Source organism: Perkinsus marinus (genome assembly GCF_000006405.1).
Source record: "Perkinsus marinus ATCC 50983 genomic scaffold scf_1104296935984, whole genome shotgun sequence".
NCBI classification, from domain to species: Eukaryota; Perkinsozoa; order Perkinsida; family Perkinsidae; genus Perkinsus; species Perkinsus marinus.
In genome coordinates this window covers 115,826-131,323 of record NW_003214267.1, presented here as the reverse complement: position 1 = coordinate 131,323, position 15,498 = coordinate 115,826, and the positions used below count along the sequence as shown (strand labels likewise).

At 42.9% G+C, this 15,498-nt stretch overlaps 5 protein-coding genes across 5 annotated transcripts in view; all 5 read right to left on the bottom strand.

The window, feature by feature from the left end:
• Pmar_PMAR025677 (Covalently-linked cell wall protein 12 precursor, putative) overlaps window positions 1-342 on the bottom strand; it is a gene marked incomplete at both ends in the record, with an annotated part of 754 nt that extends 412 nt beyond the window's left edge. The window contains one exon of the mRNA XM_002783822.1: window positions 95-342. Coding sequence (XP_002783868.1) covers window positions 95-342 — 248 coding nt within the window. The remainder of the gene's footprint in view (window positions 1-94) is intronic.
• Window positions 343-746: 404 nt separating this feature from the next.
• Pmar_PMAR025676 (hypothetical protein) lies at window positions 747-1,096 on the bottom strand (the record flags this gene model as incomplete). The annotated part of the gene is made up of 2 exons (XM_002783821.1): window positions 747-865; window positions 1,012-1,096. 2 exons carry the CDS (start codon window positions 1,094-1,096, stop codon window positions 747-749), a joined length of 204 nt encoding a protein of 67 aa, XP_002783867.1.
• A 2,783-nt stretch (window positions 1,097-3,879) lies between these two features.
• Window positions 3,880-6,452, bottom strand: Pmar_PMAR025675 (conserved hypothetical protein; the record flags this gene model as incomplete). The annotated part of the gene is made up of 6 exons (XM_002783820.1): window positions 3,880-4,066; window positions 4,621-4,670; window positions 4,718-4,825; window positions 4,871-4,996; window positions 5,943-6,072; window positions 6,376-6,452. The coding sequence occupies 6 exons, from the start codon at window positions 6,450-6,452 to the stop codon at window positions 3,880-3,882; spliced, it is 678 nt and encodes a 225-aa protein (XP_002783866.1).
• A 3,773-nt stretch (window positions 6,453-10,225) lies between these two features.
• Window positions 10,226-10,463, bottom strand: Pmar_PMAR025674 (60S ribosomal protein L41, putative; the record flags this gene model as incomplete). Its single annotated transcript, XM_002783819.1, has 2 exons — window positions 10,226-10,277; window positions 10,348-10,463. The coding sequence occupies 2 exons, from the start codon at window positions 10,461-10,463 to the stop codon at window positions 10,226-10,228; spliced, it is 168 nt and encodes a 55-aa protein (XP_002783865.1).
• A 1,794-nt stretch (window positions 10,464-12,257) lies between these two features.
• Pmar_PMAR025673 (conserved hypothetical protein) lies at window positions 12,258-12,620 on the bottom strand (the record flags this gene model as incomplete). Its single annotated transcript, XM_002783818.1, has 2 exons — window positions 12,258-12,381; window positions 12,505-12,620. The coding sequence occupies 2 exons, from the start codon at window positions 12,618-12,620 to the stop codon at window positions 12,258-12,260; spliced, it is 240 nt and encodes a 79-aa protein (XP_002783864.1).
• Between the last annotated feature and the right edge of the window lie 2,878 nt (window positions 12,621-15,498).

Sequence of the window (15,498 nt, the reverse complement as noted above, 5' to 3'; positions counted from 1 at the left end):
GCTGTGCTCGTAGTTACGACAGTAGTGTTCACAGAGCTGGGGGGAATGGTCGCCCGGGAATGCAGTAGTCGATTGAATAGGATTAGATGCTGACGAAATAGGTACTGTAGTGGTCTGGCATTCTGTGGTAGAAATAACACTCGTATCTACATCGAGTGTCGTTGCCGCATCAGAGACCGTCGTAGGAGTAACCGCAGTAGTCGCAGTATCTACCACAGTAGTGCTTGCGACAACCGCAGTAGTCTTCACAGCAGTGGTTGCATCAGCAGTCACCGTTGAAGTAACCTCACTAATCTGTGCAGCAACCACAGCAGCCAGAGACATAGGAATGAAGAAGCGCATTATGAAGCTGTTGGAATGAACTGACCAACCACAACGTCACTGAGCCCAAATTGTCAACAGAATGCTTTTCCTCAGGAGCAGTGAATAATCAGTACAAAATGGAGCAGACGGTGATCGTCGCATACTTATAGAAAACGGGTGCTCTCGAATGACAATTGGTCATACCAAGCATTCAAGACAAAATTGACAAAATCAGGAGGCATGCAACGACATGAGATTCTTTCACGGATGAGGCACTCGACGTAGGCGGCGCCACTGTGGTAGCGACCGAAGTATTGCTAGATGGTTCAGAAGGAGAAATGCGCATAGCAGCTGACGGAGTCGGAGTACTGCTTATTGGTGTCGCATCCGCAGTACTCGATGGGGCGACAGACGTCACTCGTAGTCTACTCCTACTCGCCGTACTAGAACCGGTCGTCGTAATATTTCCGATAGGTTTCGGAGAAGCGGTAGTAGTCGGACCACCAGTACTGTTCATTGCGATTGTAGTTGAAGCAGGGGTAGAGATGGATGAGGTTGATGTCTGATTGATAACAACTGGTAGACCACTCGAAGACTCCATGGAACTCGTAGTTGCAGACGAATTAACAGCCATGGTAGTAGGAGTAGTAGTAGTAACATTGGGAGGCTGCCCAAGGAACTTTGACGTGGCCGAAGAGATGGCATTACTCGAGCCCAAAGTCGTAATCACGGGAGCTGTGGTTCTCTGCGACATGATGCAGGCGAGGACGGTAGCGGCAACGAGAACACGCATCATTACGGGATGAGCGGTCAAGCTGAATTAAACAAGTAGATCCGAAAAAAGGATGCACCACCTGAGGAGGACTTAGCAGGAGTTTAAATAAATGGCTGCCTGACACTACATGCAAGGCTAGCTCGCTTGCCCGATCGTTTCAAACCGTTGAGCGACGTACTGGGAAACGCTGTGGCAGTTTCCATCACACGCCCGTGGATTTGTACAAAAGCGGCCGATGCGTCCCTCGCTGTAGGACCCCCATTGGTTGTTCTTCACCCATGATCTTAGTCTCATAACTTCCCATAAGATTAGCATGAGGCCTCTTGCGCCGATTTTAAAGTCAACTGTACAAAGGCGAGTACTCCAGTACGACTTGCAAAGTACGACACGAATGACTGTTCACCCCATGATGCTTCAACGTACATCTCAAGCCACATTATCCGCTACTTAAATTCTTTTGGTGTTGTTTTCTCCCACAAATACCTCATTTTTAATTGACAGATATCTCCATTTCGAACCACACAATGTGATCACAACTTTCCTCCCCGACAACATTGAAACGTGCGCATAACGTTGACTGTCCCCAATGCAAGTTAGCGATCGTGCGCTCCTTAGCATATCCTACTGGTATCGATTGAACTTTCCTAGAGAGAAATACATTGGAGTTTCACCCGTTCTACGTGAAGTGGCGTAATCCTCTGTGAGAAACGCGAAATTCGCGGTGATATGCAGTAGTCGTGAAATATATTTTTCACTAGTGTTTTCATATCACTAGGGTGGTGAAACTCCATTCTACATAGTCACGTTTACTCACTCAAAGGCGTCGTCAGACTCACGGCATCAGCTTCTTGGCCGCAGCCTCCACTGCTGCTGTTATGCGAGTCAAGAGTAAACATCTCTCCCGTCCTCTATAGCGTTGGTAACTTGAATTCTCAGCACGCACCATGCCATGCCTTTCAAAATCGTTCAACGCCTTCAACTACACGACAGTGTTAAAATATATCTTTACTCTCCTCAGCTGGGCCCAGGAAGTTCCTCACTAATTTTAGAAGTTATTATTCAAATTCGGGTGTAAAGTGTACAGAAACCAATAAGAATTTCCGCCATTTTCGTAGATGTCACCTACACATGCAGTTCGCCATGTGCACCCACACCGCTACACGACCATGCGTAAAATCTTCACATTCACTTGTCATCGGCCCTTACAGTAATCTCTCTACCAACCCAAGCAACTAATTCACTATCATTCGTACTGTCAACAGTCGCAACTATAACCGAGTTATTAATGTTAATGCGATTCGATCTTGCTGTGTTATCTCGAATCGTCATGAATCCATTCCTTATCCTTCAAAACACGACATATCAACAACAAGAAAACATGACTAATTACCATCATGCTACAACACCCCTTCACTCTCACTCGAGCAAGGCACCTCAGCAAGGAGGAATTCAAGTACCTCACACACAGTACACGTCAAGTATACTCGTCTATCTCTACACACCTCTCTGTCGAGCAAGAACGCCTCGATGAGTCGCTTTCGGTCGCCAGCAGTGAGCCAACTCAAGTCAGCTGACACCAAGCCCATGAAGGTATTCGATTGCATAGCCGTACCGTCTTTTGGGCTTCCATCACTGATACCACTCCTTCTCCTAATAATCTGTTTTCTCATCTGAATATTGAGGAGTTGAGGAATCCATGATTTTCCCGGGGGATCTCATTGTGAATTTTCCGCGGATGGCTAGGAACACATTCTTCAATCAGTTTCCCATGTAAATGTCATCATCACATTAGGAACATTTTCCTCGTTGTTATCAAACCCTGGGTGACGTTATCTCTCAAAGTTAAATAGGCCTCTAGTCTGAATATGCCCGACAACTTCATTTCCAATACATTCACCCAGTGTTAGTATGTATGTTCGCTTTCCTCAGCTTAGTCACTCAGAAGTTTTCTCACTAATTATACAAGTTTACATACAAATTCTGGTAGAACTGTACAGAAATCAATGAGAATTTCCTCGATTTTCCTCAAAAATTTCACAGACGTTCCCTACACATGAAGTCGACTATGTGCATATTTTCCCACCCTGCATTCACCTCATCAACACATCGTGCAAAGATCTCTTCTAAGCTTCGCGCGCCTGCTGAATTCTCATCTACGGCGAAGTCGCGAAGTCGACAAACAGCCGCGGCTTCATTTTGAATGAGATTATTCAAGTTCGCAATGACTCTGTCGTATCGTCGTCGTATTTCACTTTCTTTGACTGGATCGAAATTCCTACAAGTACTCAGTGGAGCTTCACCCGTTTTACGTGTGAACTGATACGTTTCCTTGACCGATTTCACAATTGTTTTTCGCCTAGTGAAATATGGAATATCGTTTTCACTAGTGTTTTTCACATCACGAATGTAACTCCAGTATGGTGTGTATTCCGTCATCTGGTGAGCTTTCAATTCGAGGTTCTCACTGTTCAGTGTTGTGATACTCCCCATCAATCTTCCTGCTATTCTCATCAGTATATGCTTCGCTTGACGTCAACGACATTTCACTGTCATCTTCAGTCCTTCTCTGAGGCATAGGAACGAATGTTCTTGGATTCGAAATAACCAAGTAGTGCATCATCGTTGCAGTATTAAATTCTCAATGTTGAGACACAAACTATGATTTTTTTCATCCCATATTATTAGTAATTATAGATACTCGAGAATTCTACCACTACATTACGTTGTCAATCGATTCATGTTGATATTACTCAAAGTTGACTTTCGAACTCCCAAAAATTGAAATCGTTGAAAATCTTACTTCACATAACGGTTTGGTTCACACTGCTGCTCACCTGTGCTCGATCAACTGCTTCTTTTAATGTCTTGAACTCCTTTCTAGAGAGCGCGATTTCCCTTTCCAGGAAAACACGATCATCTTCTATTTCCTGTACGTTATCACGCATTTTGTCAAGACGTTTCTGGTGTTTCGTACATATATCGTCGAGCCTAACGGAAATAACAGTTTTGGGTCGAAATTCATCGAAGTACTATGCAACAGTGGAGTTTCACCACCCTAGTGATATGGAGAACACTAGTGAAAAATCTATTTCACGACTACTGCATAGCGCAAATATCGCGGTTTTCACAGAGTTTTACGCCACTTCACGTAAAACGGGTGAAACTCCAGTGTTGTAATATACGTTCGCTTTCCTCACCTGAGTTCAGGAGTCACTAACGAGAGGAGCTCACATACGAATCATGGCAGAAAAAAGTAAAATTTCCCCAAAATTTCCTCAGAATTTTCATATTATCACCAACATACGTCGTTGACCCTGTAGATATTTCTAGAGCGATTCTGATTCTCGAAATGATAAGTCCTCAGGAGGTATGGATAACTTTGGTGATGGGAATGCGCTCTCAGCGAGAGTAGAGTACTTGGTCTGAATCATTTCGTACACTTTCATTTTTAATCTCATTTAATCTTATTTTATTTTCGTAAGAGCCACGCAGACTTTTCGCCGACTTGCGTTCGTATTCGATAAAGTTTTATATTGATTTACCTCAAGGCCTCAGAAGTAAACCACTGCAGTTCATTTTCCAACACCCGTATCTGATGATACCAATTATCTAATACTAGGCACGATGCATTCAGCACACCTTTTGCAAGCGTCGAGCTCTTGTTTCCTTACAATCCGACAAGTTTTTCAACGAGGCCAGCTCACGTTGCACAGCATTCATATGCGTTCGGTACGCCAGAAAGAAATCCTGGAAATATTTTCGACCAAAACTCGAGGAGATAGTCACGGTCACCTTTTCGCGTTCATCTAGAAGATTATCAACAAGGTCATTGAAATCGTCTGATATTTTCTGAAGTTGAGAATGCAGATCAAGCACGCGAGTGCCGCTCGGGAGTTCGAGAATTTCTGCTGCTATTTCCTGAATGAACAAACGCTGATAACAACAGTATACGAGAACCGATGGAGTTTCACCCGTTTCTCGTGAAGTGGTGTAAAACTCGGGTAAACTTTTCTTATGACGGGTGAAACTCCAGTGTTGGAGCATATATTTTCGCTTTCCTCAGCTGAGTTCAGGAGTTTCCTCACTAATTGTAGGAGTTTATATACGAACTGGAGTAAAAGTGTTGAGAAACGAATAAGAATTTCCAAAAATTTCCAACACATTGACAACAGTATACGACAACCAGTTCGGAACATATATATTCGCTTTCCTCAGCTGAGTTAAAGAGTTTCCTCACTAATTATAGGAGTTTACATACGAATGGGAGTAGAAGTGTACAGAAACCGATAAAAATTTCTCAAAATTTCCTCAAATTTCCCATATTGTTACCACCACATGTAGTTGACCGTATGTGCATATTTCTCCACATCGCCACGAAATGAAGTAAATTTTCTAGAAAAATTTTCGTGTACATCAATATAGAAATATATGCTCATTACGCTCTTCCTTCACAAAGAACAGGAACATATAAAAAAAATTCAGAAAAAAAAATCAACAAAAAATTTACCCCTGAAATTCATAATTGTCACCAGTGGAGTTTCACCCGTGATATGAAAAACAAATTCCACATTTCGTATCGCGGAAAACAATTGTGTAATCGGTCGCGGAAAAATACAAGTCGCTACTTCACGTAAAATGCGAAGTGGCGTACAACTCGGTAGGAAAAACGCGATATTTGCGGTGATAAGCAGTAGTCGTGAAATATTTTTCTCACTGGCGTTTTTCATATCACTAGGGTGGTGAAACTCCAGCACACAAAGTTGACCATGTGTATATTCTCCCACACGACTGTACGTCACCACACTTGATGACATATTTTATTTTTCTCTAGGAATTATTCGCGCTACACCCGGCGTCGGCCCACCCCGTTAAACTCCTCATCAGCATTCGCGAAGACTGCCTCGTCCCGCTTGATGAGAGCCAACGAGGTACCATCGCTGTTATGCTCAGCTAGAAGGCGATTGCGATACTCTGCTCTGGCGTCGGCCTTGTCGCTGAGGTGATTGCAGAAAGCGACTCATTTCGAATTTTTCACACGATTAGGAACACATTCTTCAATCAGTTTCCCCATGTAAATGTCTTCACATATTTGAAATCTGTGATGAGAAATAAGATATTTCTCACTGTTTTCGAACTCTGGGAAACGCTCTTTCTCAAAGCTAAATGAGTCATTGATTGTAACTAGCGATCAAAACTCGGTGATATGCCGTTTTCTCTCAAGAATTTTCAAGTAGTAATAGTGCGCGAGGTGGGCGAATTTCGATTCCATTTCTATAGCAATCTTCAAGTAGTCAAACCTGAATTTAAATGGTATGTCGATAGCAGTGTTCTTTGACTGCATCGCCGAAGCAGCATCTACGATAGCGTCAGACATTGGTATCGTGAAAAGAACAACTCGCTGAGATCGATTACACTCGTGTGTTCATCGTGTGCTCTTGCATTCTCTATTTTCACCCCGTTGGAGTAAATTCTTAAACATTTTCGTGAACAACCGTATTTAGTATATCGAGTGTATTGCTCGCACATTGGGTACAAACAGTGTTGCGAAATATGTGCTCGTTTTCCTCAGCTGCTGAGCTCAATAGAATCCCTACTAATCATATGAGTTCACGAGCGAATATTTACGAGGAGTGGAAAGAAACTAACAGAAATTCTCCAAAATTTCCGCCGAGTTTTCGTATTCTCACCAACACTTGTGGTTGATCCTGTGCAAATTTCACCACACGTGTGAAGAACGCGAGTAAATCTATATACGGCTTTTCTCCATCACCAGCATTCGAACCTTATGGCTGCCATACGCGAAGATCTTTGAAAGCTCTGATCTGCGAGTTCGGGAGAGGCAGTTCGCCGAAAACCACAACAAGAAATTCGCACTCCCACGATGTGGGCAGGCATTCACCGACGAGGTCTCACCAATGGAAGTACTGCGATGCAGTTTTTCCTCCACTGGAAAACTACATTATCACAAAATATGATACACCTAGCCAAACAAGAAATCGTCATAATCTGTTTCATTCAGCGAACTAGGTCTGGTTGTAAGCGCTCACACTTGTGGTCGGCCGCAGAATCACTTGCATGGACCCATACATGACGATAGTAATCTGACGGGCGTAGGTGACATATATTCAGGTCACGACCAAGGTTAGATTTGATATTGACCGATGGGAGAATACCATCATTTCATCCACTCACTGGCTTCATCATCAGGTATTACTTGTTGTTGGATAAGTCAACAAGAGTTATTAACAAGTGATTCTTGATATATGATCAATACAGTAGTCATAAAGTATACGCTAGGCTAGCGAGGAAGACAAGTATCATAAGAATCTGAAGAGACATTTGTGTGCAACATTTCCGTACAGTGGTAAACCAGACTCAACACGACGCCGTATCATTCGTACTAGGCAAATTTCGCACCTACATTTTATCAATCTCCATATCACTATCAAAATCTTCCATTTCGCGAGGCTAGCGAGTTCTTGTGTTAAGATGTCCCTACAGAAACTCCAATTACAACGGTACGTCGATTTAAGAGCGTCCAGTTCGACGTAATAATAGTAACTTTTCACGTAAGGACATCAACTGTAGATAGCCGACCCGTATACTGCGTGAGTCAACCTCATAAGTGCCACTATATCACTATTGTAGCGAAATTAATATTATCACATACGGTGCACGCATGCACAAAACTATACACCGTCGCCTCTGTTGCGCAGTGTTGTAATATATGATCGCTTTCCTCAGTTGACCCTGGGAGTTTTCTCACTAACTATAGGAGTTTATATACAAACTAGGGTAGAAATGTACAGGAACCCGCAAAAATGTCGGAAATTTTCCTCAGAATTTCCATATTGTCACCAACATATGTGGGCAACCATGAGCATATTTTCCCACACTGCTGTTGCGTTAAGCACTTATACTCTGCTTACGCAACGTGCCGAACGGTGTTAACCATTGAGAGAGTCAAGGCAAGGGTTGATGGAATGTAGATAATTTATCTACAATCATATTAATAAAATCATCAGCTAGCTTTAAGCTGAGATTCCATATTTGTGCACCCTGCACAAATATAAACATCACACGGCACACGAGCGTTCACGGCAATTCCGTTGAGGAGGCTGATCGTGTTCAGAAATTAACAATTCCCTCAAAATTTCCATGTTATCGCCAGCACATGAAGTTTATCATCTGTCGAACCCATCAACCATTGTCTTCAAGAAGAAGATTTGGTAACATTACATTACAATTCTTCGGATTTCAATGTTTTCGGGGACACTAAGATTTTTTGGGTCTGAGATAAGAAATTCTTGGGGCGCGCGCCCTGTAGGTGCCGGTGAGGATTATGTACATCGTGAAACGCTTCGCTCCGCTGTACTCGAGACGACAATTTTAGCACTCATCTGTGATGATAAGAGTACGCCAAACATCTCATCGTTGCTCTGACGCACATAGAGATACGTCACAGATTCAATTTGAATTGCATCAATTCAAATTGCCTTTAATTTCAACTCGGCTTCGTCTGCAATTTGTGTATTGCACAGTCAATTCGTGCTAGTCGATATCGGTGTATCATGTCACGTGTAAGGGCACGAGTTCAACCTCGGCACGTGTTGAATATCTGAGGCAGTTCTGGCACCTATCTTCAGAGGGGTTCGCTGACAAATGGAATATGCTATGATAACGATTGCTACCAATCGGTTTCACATGGAGATCAAATTTCGCCTTGTCGCAAGCCTTAGAGTCCCTACCTGAACCGTGACACGGCGCGAGACGTGACGCCACGTGATTCACGCTCTAACGCCGTCTACCTCCGTTTCTGCATCGCACCGATATGAAACCTGTTATTGCTGAATATGACTCTGCTGATACTCCGAGTGGATTTCTACGATGGTCAAGACCGCCACCATCTGGAAGGATCTCATTGAAGTTGTGGCGGATCCTCAAGGGTATCGCTGACAAAAAAAGGGGATTCTGGTATCATCTAGCTGTATGGGCTTTGTTGCCTGGACTGTCCTTGGCTTGCGGCCTATACTATATTTGCATCGTGCTACTTATGGTCTACCACCCCACATCGGCTCTGCAGCTTTCAGTGGAAAAACTGAATTTGAATCAACACGTCTGGTGCGGTTTAATAACTCTACAGAGTGCAGCACGTCACTGCGTGAGAGGCACTATTGACCTTAGAATCCGCAATAGGATGTGGACAGGCATGACTATCCAATCTGTCTATGCTCCTCTTTACTATTATATTCCAAACACGAGATACCTTGGGCTTCGTGAATCTATTGGTCGCCTGGAAGTCGAGAGCCTCGTGGTGAAGCCCATGAGCGATGACCTCTATACCCTACCAGCTTATTTGGTGGCGACGGGCTTTGTAAATCCTTCAGGCTCAAACCTGACCGCCCAAGTCTTTTTCAGTATTGATGCACTCGGTTTCCATACAGTAGACGCGTTTGACTTTGGTCTTCACCGAATACCGTCTTACACTCTTTGGACGCCCCCATCGGCCGCAAATGATTCTCCTTCTGAATGATTGCTGGATAGGTGATCGAGTCAGTTGTTTCTTATTGGTCCGCTACTTCACATCTTTCACCCTGCGCTAGAGACCCCGGCATCGATTCCATGGGTCTGCAGTGAATCATTTTTCTATTTCACGATTCATTTCAGATCGTATTCCATCGCAAATCTGGAGTGTAATCATTCACCCATCGAATGTGTTGCGTTTGTCCGCGAACCCGTTTGTCAAGTGGCACAGTTTTGACGCCGCATACAACCCCCATCTCGACTGAACTCCTTCTGTGAACCGCGGAATCGCTTGCATAATATCAAGCGAATATCAGGAGAAGGAGTGATATTTAGTGAGCATATTTGATGATGATTTGTGAATAGGATATGTACAGAGATGATAATTCTTACTATGGCTTTCGATTACTAAACAGAAATTAGGTGACTTTAGCCATCTATGATGGTTTGTATTAGGAAACTCGACTGATAGACTATCTCTTTTGATACACACAAACAGACGAGTACGGTGAGCTGATTTTGGACTATGTTATCTCCTCCTCCCCAACTGCGAACTCAATACACATCACATAAGCACGGGAGGGCGATTATTATTATGACCGCAAAAGCGGGACACAAAAGTCGTCAATTGGCAGAGGGTAACAATTCTTCTCGAGTATCTTCATCATCACAGCATCTGAAAGCAAAAACGTATGTAAAGTAGAGACTTTCCCAGCGATGGTTTACCTTGGACTGTTATCCTTTACTTGGAACGCTGACGCATCTTCCGGCGCTTACGCTGAAGACGACGAGTACGCTTCTTCTTCCACTTCCAACGCATGGCCGCACGGGCCTTCTTATAGGGGTTGGACTTATGAGCCATGTTGGAGAAGACCAAACCCTGGTGTGAAGGGAACTACAATGAAATCCAAGCTGCATCAAATCGATCACTCGAGCATTTTATAAGCTTTGTGTTGGTCGCTGTCACCAATCACCATAATTGTACCTCGCCGATCGCTCTCGAAGAGATCATCTACACCATATGATTAAGGACTGACTATTCTCTTTTATAGTTCCACAGAATCGATTTCGCCCTTACCACTATGTATATCAGATTCCGAAATTCAAATACAGAAGTGCACGAGATTGCCAAAATCTCTATCGCGAAGTCCTAGATCGAGTTACTCATTATTCGTTCACTAGATATGTTCATCAGACCATCACGTTTACGGCAAGATGAATAGGACCCGGATTGACTACGAACAAATTAAATTCTTCCAACGGCTATACGAGGTCTGTCGGCATCGAGTGAACTGGTCGAGTACAGACACGCTCGTTCATGAGTTTAATCGCCATACCACCCATTTCTGATGAACCGTCTCTACGGAATGCTTATAAACAACCATCAGTTCTATCACGCATTAAAGCATTTGGCATCTACCCCAACAACGTTGTGTATTCTAATCTGAGATAGATTTCACTACGGGAAACAACTTTTATGAAATACTCCTTGGAATGATTCGAAAATATGAAGCTCCGTGAGTCTTTTCAACTCACCGAGTATAGGAATCGTAACTCTGCATCGTAATTCCTCTGCATGGCAGTTGGGAATTGTAACGATTGACGACAACCCTCACCACAGAGTGTGCCTTGTTGCACTTAAGAGCATCGTAGCAACAAAGCAATCAACGAGAAAAGTGCGACACTTCTAGACTGTACGATACACATCATAGCAACAAACCCATTGATAAGGAAAGCGCAACACCGAGTAACTAGAATTATACGCTGCCTATTGTAAGCATATGACTATCTAAGTCATCACTCAAGACGAGACAGCGATTAGAAACAGAGATACATCTACCTTTGGTTTTATAACATAGCAAGAAACGTTCTTGATGTGAAGACAGTTACATGGGAAACGATGGTAGGATGCGTTTCTAGCCATATCGAAAACCCAAAATGGATTCTCCCCGAGAACATTATAGGTCAGTGAATAGAGATGTCCAGAGCTGCTAGTCAAAGCCGCTAGAAAGACCAACAGAGTCGGCCGTAAACTTCGGCTTCGGTGGAGAGCCCTGGCATACGATCAACCCACTTAAGAGGACAGCATGTTATCTATGCGATGGCAATACCCAGCGAGTACCGCTGCAGCTACTGAATTTCACCGCTTCACACGAGGGATGTTAAAAGCCATCGGAAAACGACCATAAAAAGTTGTATCGCGCAATGAACGATCTGTACCAGTATGAAGACCGATCAGACAGCTGAGCTAACGATGCAATGTTGGCAATGTAAATAGAAGCTTTACACTGACGTGAACAGACCAACTTCAAGTGCCGGAATTGCCAATGAGAAAAATAATCATTAAAGTGTATCGCGCAATGAACGATCTGTACCAGTATGACGACCGATCAGACAGCTGAGCTAACGATTCTATATTGGCAATATAAAGAAGTTTGTCACTGACGTGAACAGACCAACTTCAAGTGTCGGAATTGCCGTAATAAACAGATCTTATCAGAGTGAGCTGAGTTATAAGTGGAATCAGATCCCATCTAGTGGGTTCATAAGACCGTCGTGTTTTATCATCATATGATCTTATCAATTACAGATTTCCGGAGCTCTCCATTGGGAATAAAGATATCCTCCTCAGCGAACCGAGGAAACCTCATCCCTACTAGAAGGCGCTCCGTAGAGGAGAGACACTTAATTGAGAACACCACGACGACAGAGACTCTTTGAGACCGGGGTTAGAAGTAGCGATGACAGCCTTGGACAAGTCGAATGATGCTATCATCAACCTGAAAATAGCAAGATAATGAACAACAACTATCTAGAGTAGGGGAAATTACCTCTCATTATCCTTGGGAATCAGCAGCTTCTCGACAACAGCGGGCGGAAAGTGAACTCAGAGATGAGTTTACTTGGAACGCTGACGCATCTTCCGGCGCTTACGCTGAAGACGACGAGTACGCTTCTTCTTCCACTTCCAACGCATGGCCGCGCGGGCCTTCTTATAGGGGTTGGACTTATGAGCCATGTTGGAGAAGACCAAACCCTGGTGTGAAGGGAACTACAATGGAATCCAAGCTACATCAAATCGATCAGCTGATCGATTCAAAGAAGAGTTAAGCTTTCGCGGAGCGATGCACCCTAACGGACTCATCCAACGGACTGTCTTCGGACTCATCCAATACAAGTGGCACTCTTGATAGAACCAAGTATTTCTTATTAACCCAGTACAGTGAATGCTATCTGGTCATATGATTGAACTCCATCTCAATGAACTGTTTAGTTCCAGCGCTGGAATGCCGTTGTGCAATTTGTCCCCTGGGACTCCCTCCCATTGCGAGTTTCAGTATCACCCATCGCTCTTTGTCTCTATGTAGATAATAATCGATTGGTTAGACTAGTGTTTGCACAGCAGTCAGTTCACCCTCGAGATCGCCGGAATGTGATAAGAAAACTTTACTCAGTATATTTGACCTAAATGCAAGAAATGCATGTAAATGCTCAGTAGATGATGATATAATCTACCATTTGTGTATAACTCTGCTTCCACAGAAAATAGTAAGATGGGGTAATACAGTGAGTAGAAAATGCCGGAGACTCCTGAGAACGTGAATTTTCCACGCACGATTATGCCTTCACAGCAAAATAATGTGAACACGCTAGGTATTACCCTAGCTTGAGGACATAGGATTATCAATAATCCCTCTCAGTGGGTGTTGTACCATATGGATGATTCATCGCCCAGTGGGAAGATACCGACCACCACATTGCAGCGTAATTCAACGATGCCTCCAACAGTGGGAAGGCCGACGACGACCACGGAGGCAGCTGTAACAGAGGGAGAACAATACCGACATGATCAGCTTGTTATATCCTTACTCATGTTCGCTGTCATTGTCACTGGGTAAGCGACTTGGAAAATTATCACAAAATTTTTGGAATTATTACAAAGTATTTAGAAATTTTTTACAGTCTTTGGAAATAATTACAAAGTTTTTGGAAATTTTTTACAGTCTTTGGAAATTATTACAAAGTCTTCGGAAATTATTACAAAGTCTTTGGAAATTATTACAAAGTCTTTGGAAATTATTACAAAGTCTTCGGAAATTATTACAAAGTTCTTGGAATGCTCTCGGGCACGAGTTAATACAAAAAGAGATTTTTCGAATTTTTAACGGGTTGTATAATGACTCAGTTGCTGCTGATGAATATCTTTTTTCCACAGAGTATATCGAAAGTCTCCAACCAGTAAGGTTCTCATTCTAATGTTAGGAAAGTCGCTGTGGGAAATGGTCAATTACACGCATTGGTGAAGATGTGAAAATTCAGAAAAAAAACCTGCAAATTTCCAAATCAACTAGTATATGAACTCCTCTAATTAATGAGGAAACTCCTCAGATCAACTGATGTGGTTGCGGGTAAGATTCGCGCAGAGCCTTTGGGACCCTACTCTGGCTTCGTGACGGCCATCGCGAATGCTATAGTATACTTCACGATATATACCTCAACATGCACGTATCGGTATATCATGGGGTACATTACGAAGCAGCAGGTAACTCTCGCAGGGGGAATTTTTTCGGCTAAACGAAAATTCTTAATAATCACGCATATAAAGATGTTAATATCGTTACACTGTAGGAGTATATATAGTGTTGAGTAGTATTTACCAACGGCTTCAATTTTTGGGAGTACGAAAGTCAACTTTGAGTAATATCAATATGAATCGATTGACAACGTAGCACAGTGGTGAAGTCTCGAAGTGAAAAAAACCAGTTTGAAAACCTAGATATGCATAACTGTTTGCTTCGTACTCTACTTTACAGTTTATCCCTGCTGTAATACTGATAGTAGTATATACTACAATACGTTGTCTCATATGAGTGGGAAAGTCCACGACTTGGTGGTTTATTGCGGCTACTTGGTAATAGCCTTCGCACTGTAGTAGAGCGAATACTATGCATCAGTGATTCTCGGTGAGTCCTGTGTAATCGTTCGTTCATGATTTTCGCGACTCGTATAATCTACCATGTGAAAATTAGTATAAAATGCTGTTCCGACTCCATGGTCTACTCTATGTATGAAGACATCGTTTTCACCTGAAAATACCATCAGTGAATCGGTCGCCTAAATTCGGCATTTTGTTTGTGAGAAAAATAAGATAAGCGTTTTGGAGAATAATTATCCAAAACGCTTATTCTTTTTTTTTCCTCATTTTTTAACCCAATAGTTGATATTTTGTTGAAAATGGGAGTTTTCGACAAAAAATTTTGCCTTGGCGTTGAAATTTTCCCAAGGCACACACACCAGTGTTTTCCTCCCTAGCGGAGCGATGTCGTAATTTTTTTAATCTTTCATCGAGACTACTTGTACTGTTGTCTTTTACTTGGTGTTTTTATTTTCCCAAACTTACTGTTAGTCACGGAATTAGTGTTATATTTCAGATAAAATTCATATGGTCTCGTGATGGTCAATGGCGGCTCCTGGCCATAGCCGGGCTCTGCGATGTGCTCGGGCAAATTCTACAATTCATTGGCCAGCCATATGTTAGTGTGATGGTTTATCAACTCATGTTGCAAGCTCAGGTAATCGTTGGGGAAATTTCATCCGTTTTACGTAAATTTCACCCGTTTTACGTGACTATGTGTTGTGGCTCACTCGGGAATGCCCACTATGAATACTATACGGTATCAGTCGAGACATAACTGATTAATGCGGCAGCAGCGCGCACAAGATCAGAATGCGCATGCGTACGCCACAGCTAATATCGATCAGACGCTCATATGTGCATCGCTCCGCTATACTATATATGGAACCCCATAGTTTGACAAGAGTGAAGGAGTAATCGTCCATGTGAAAAACGCGATATGAAGTGAAATATGTTTTTCATATCACTTGTGAAACTGCAA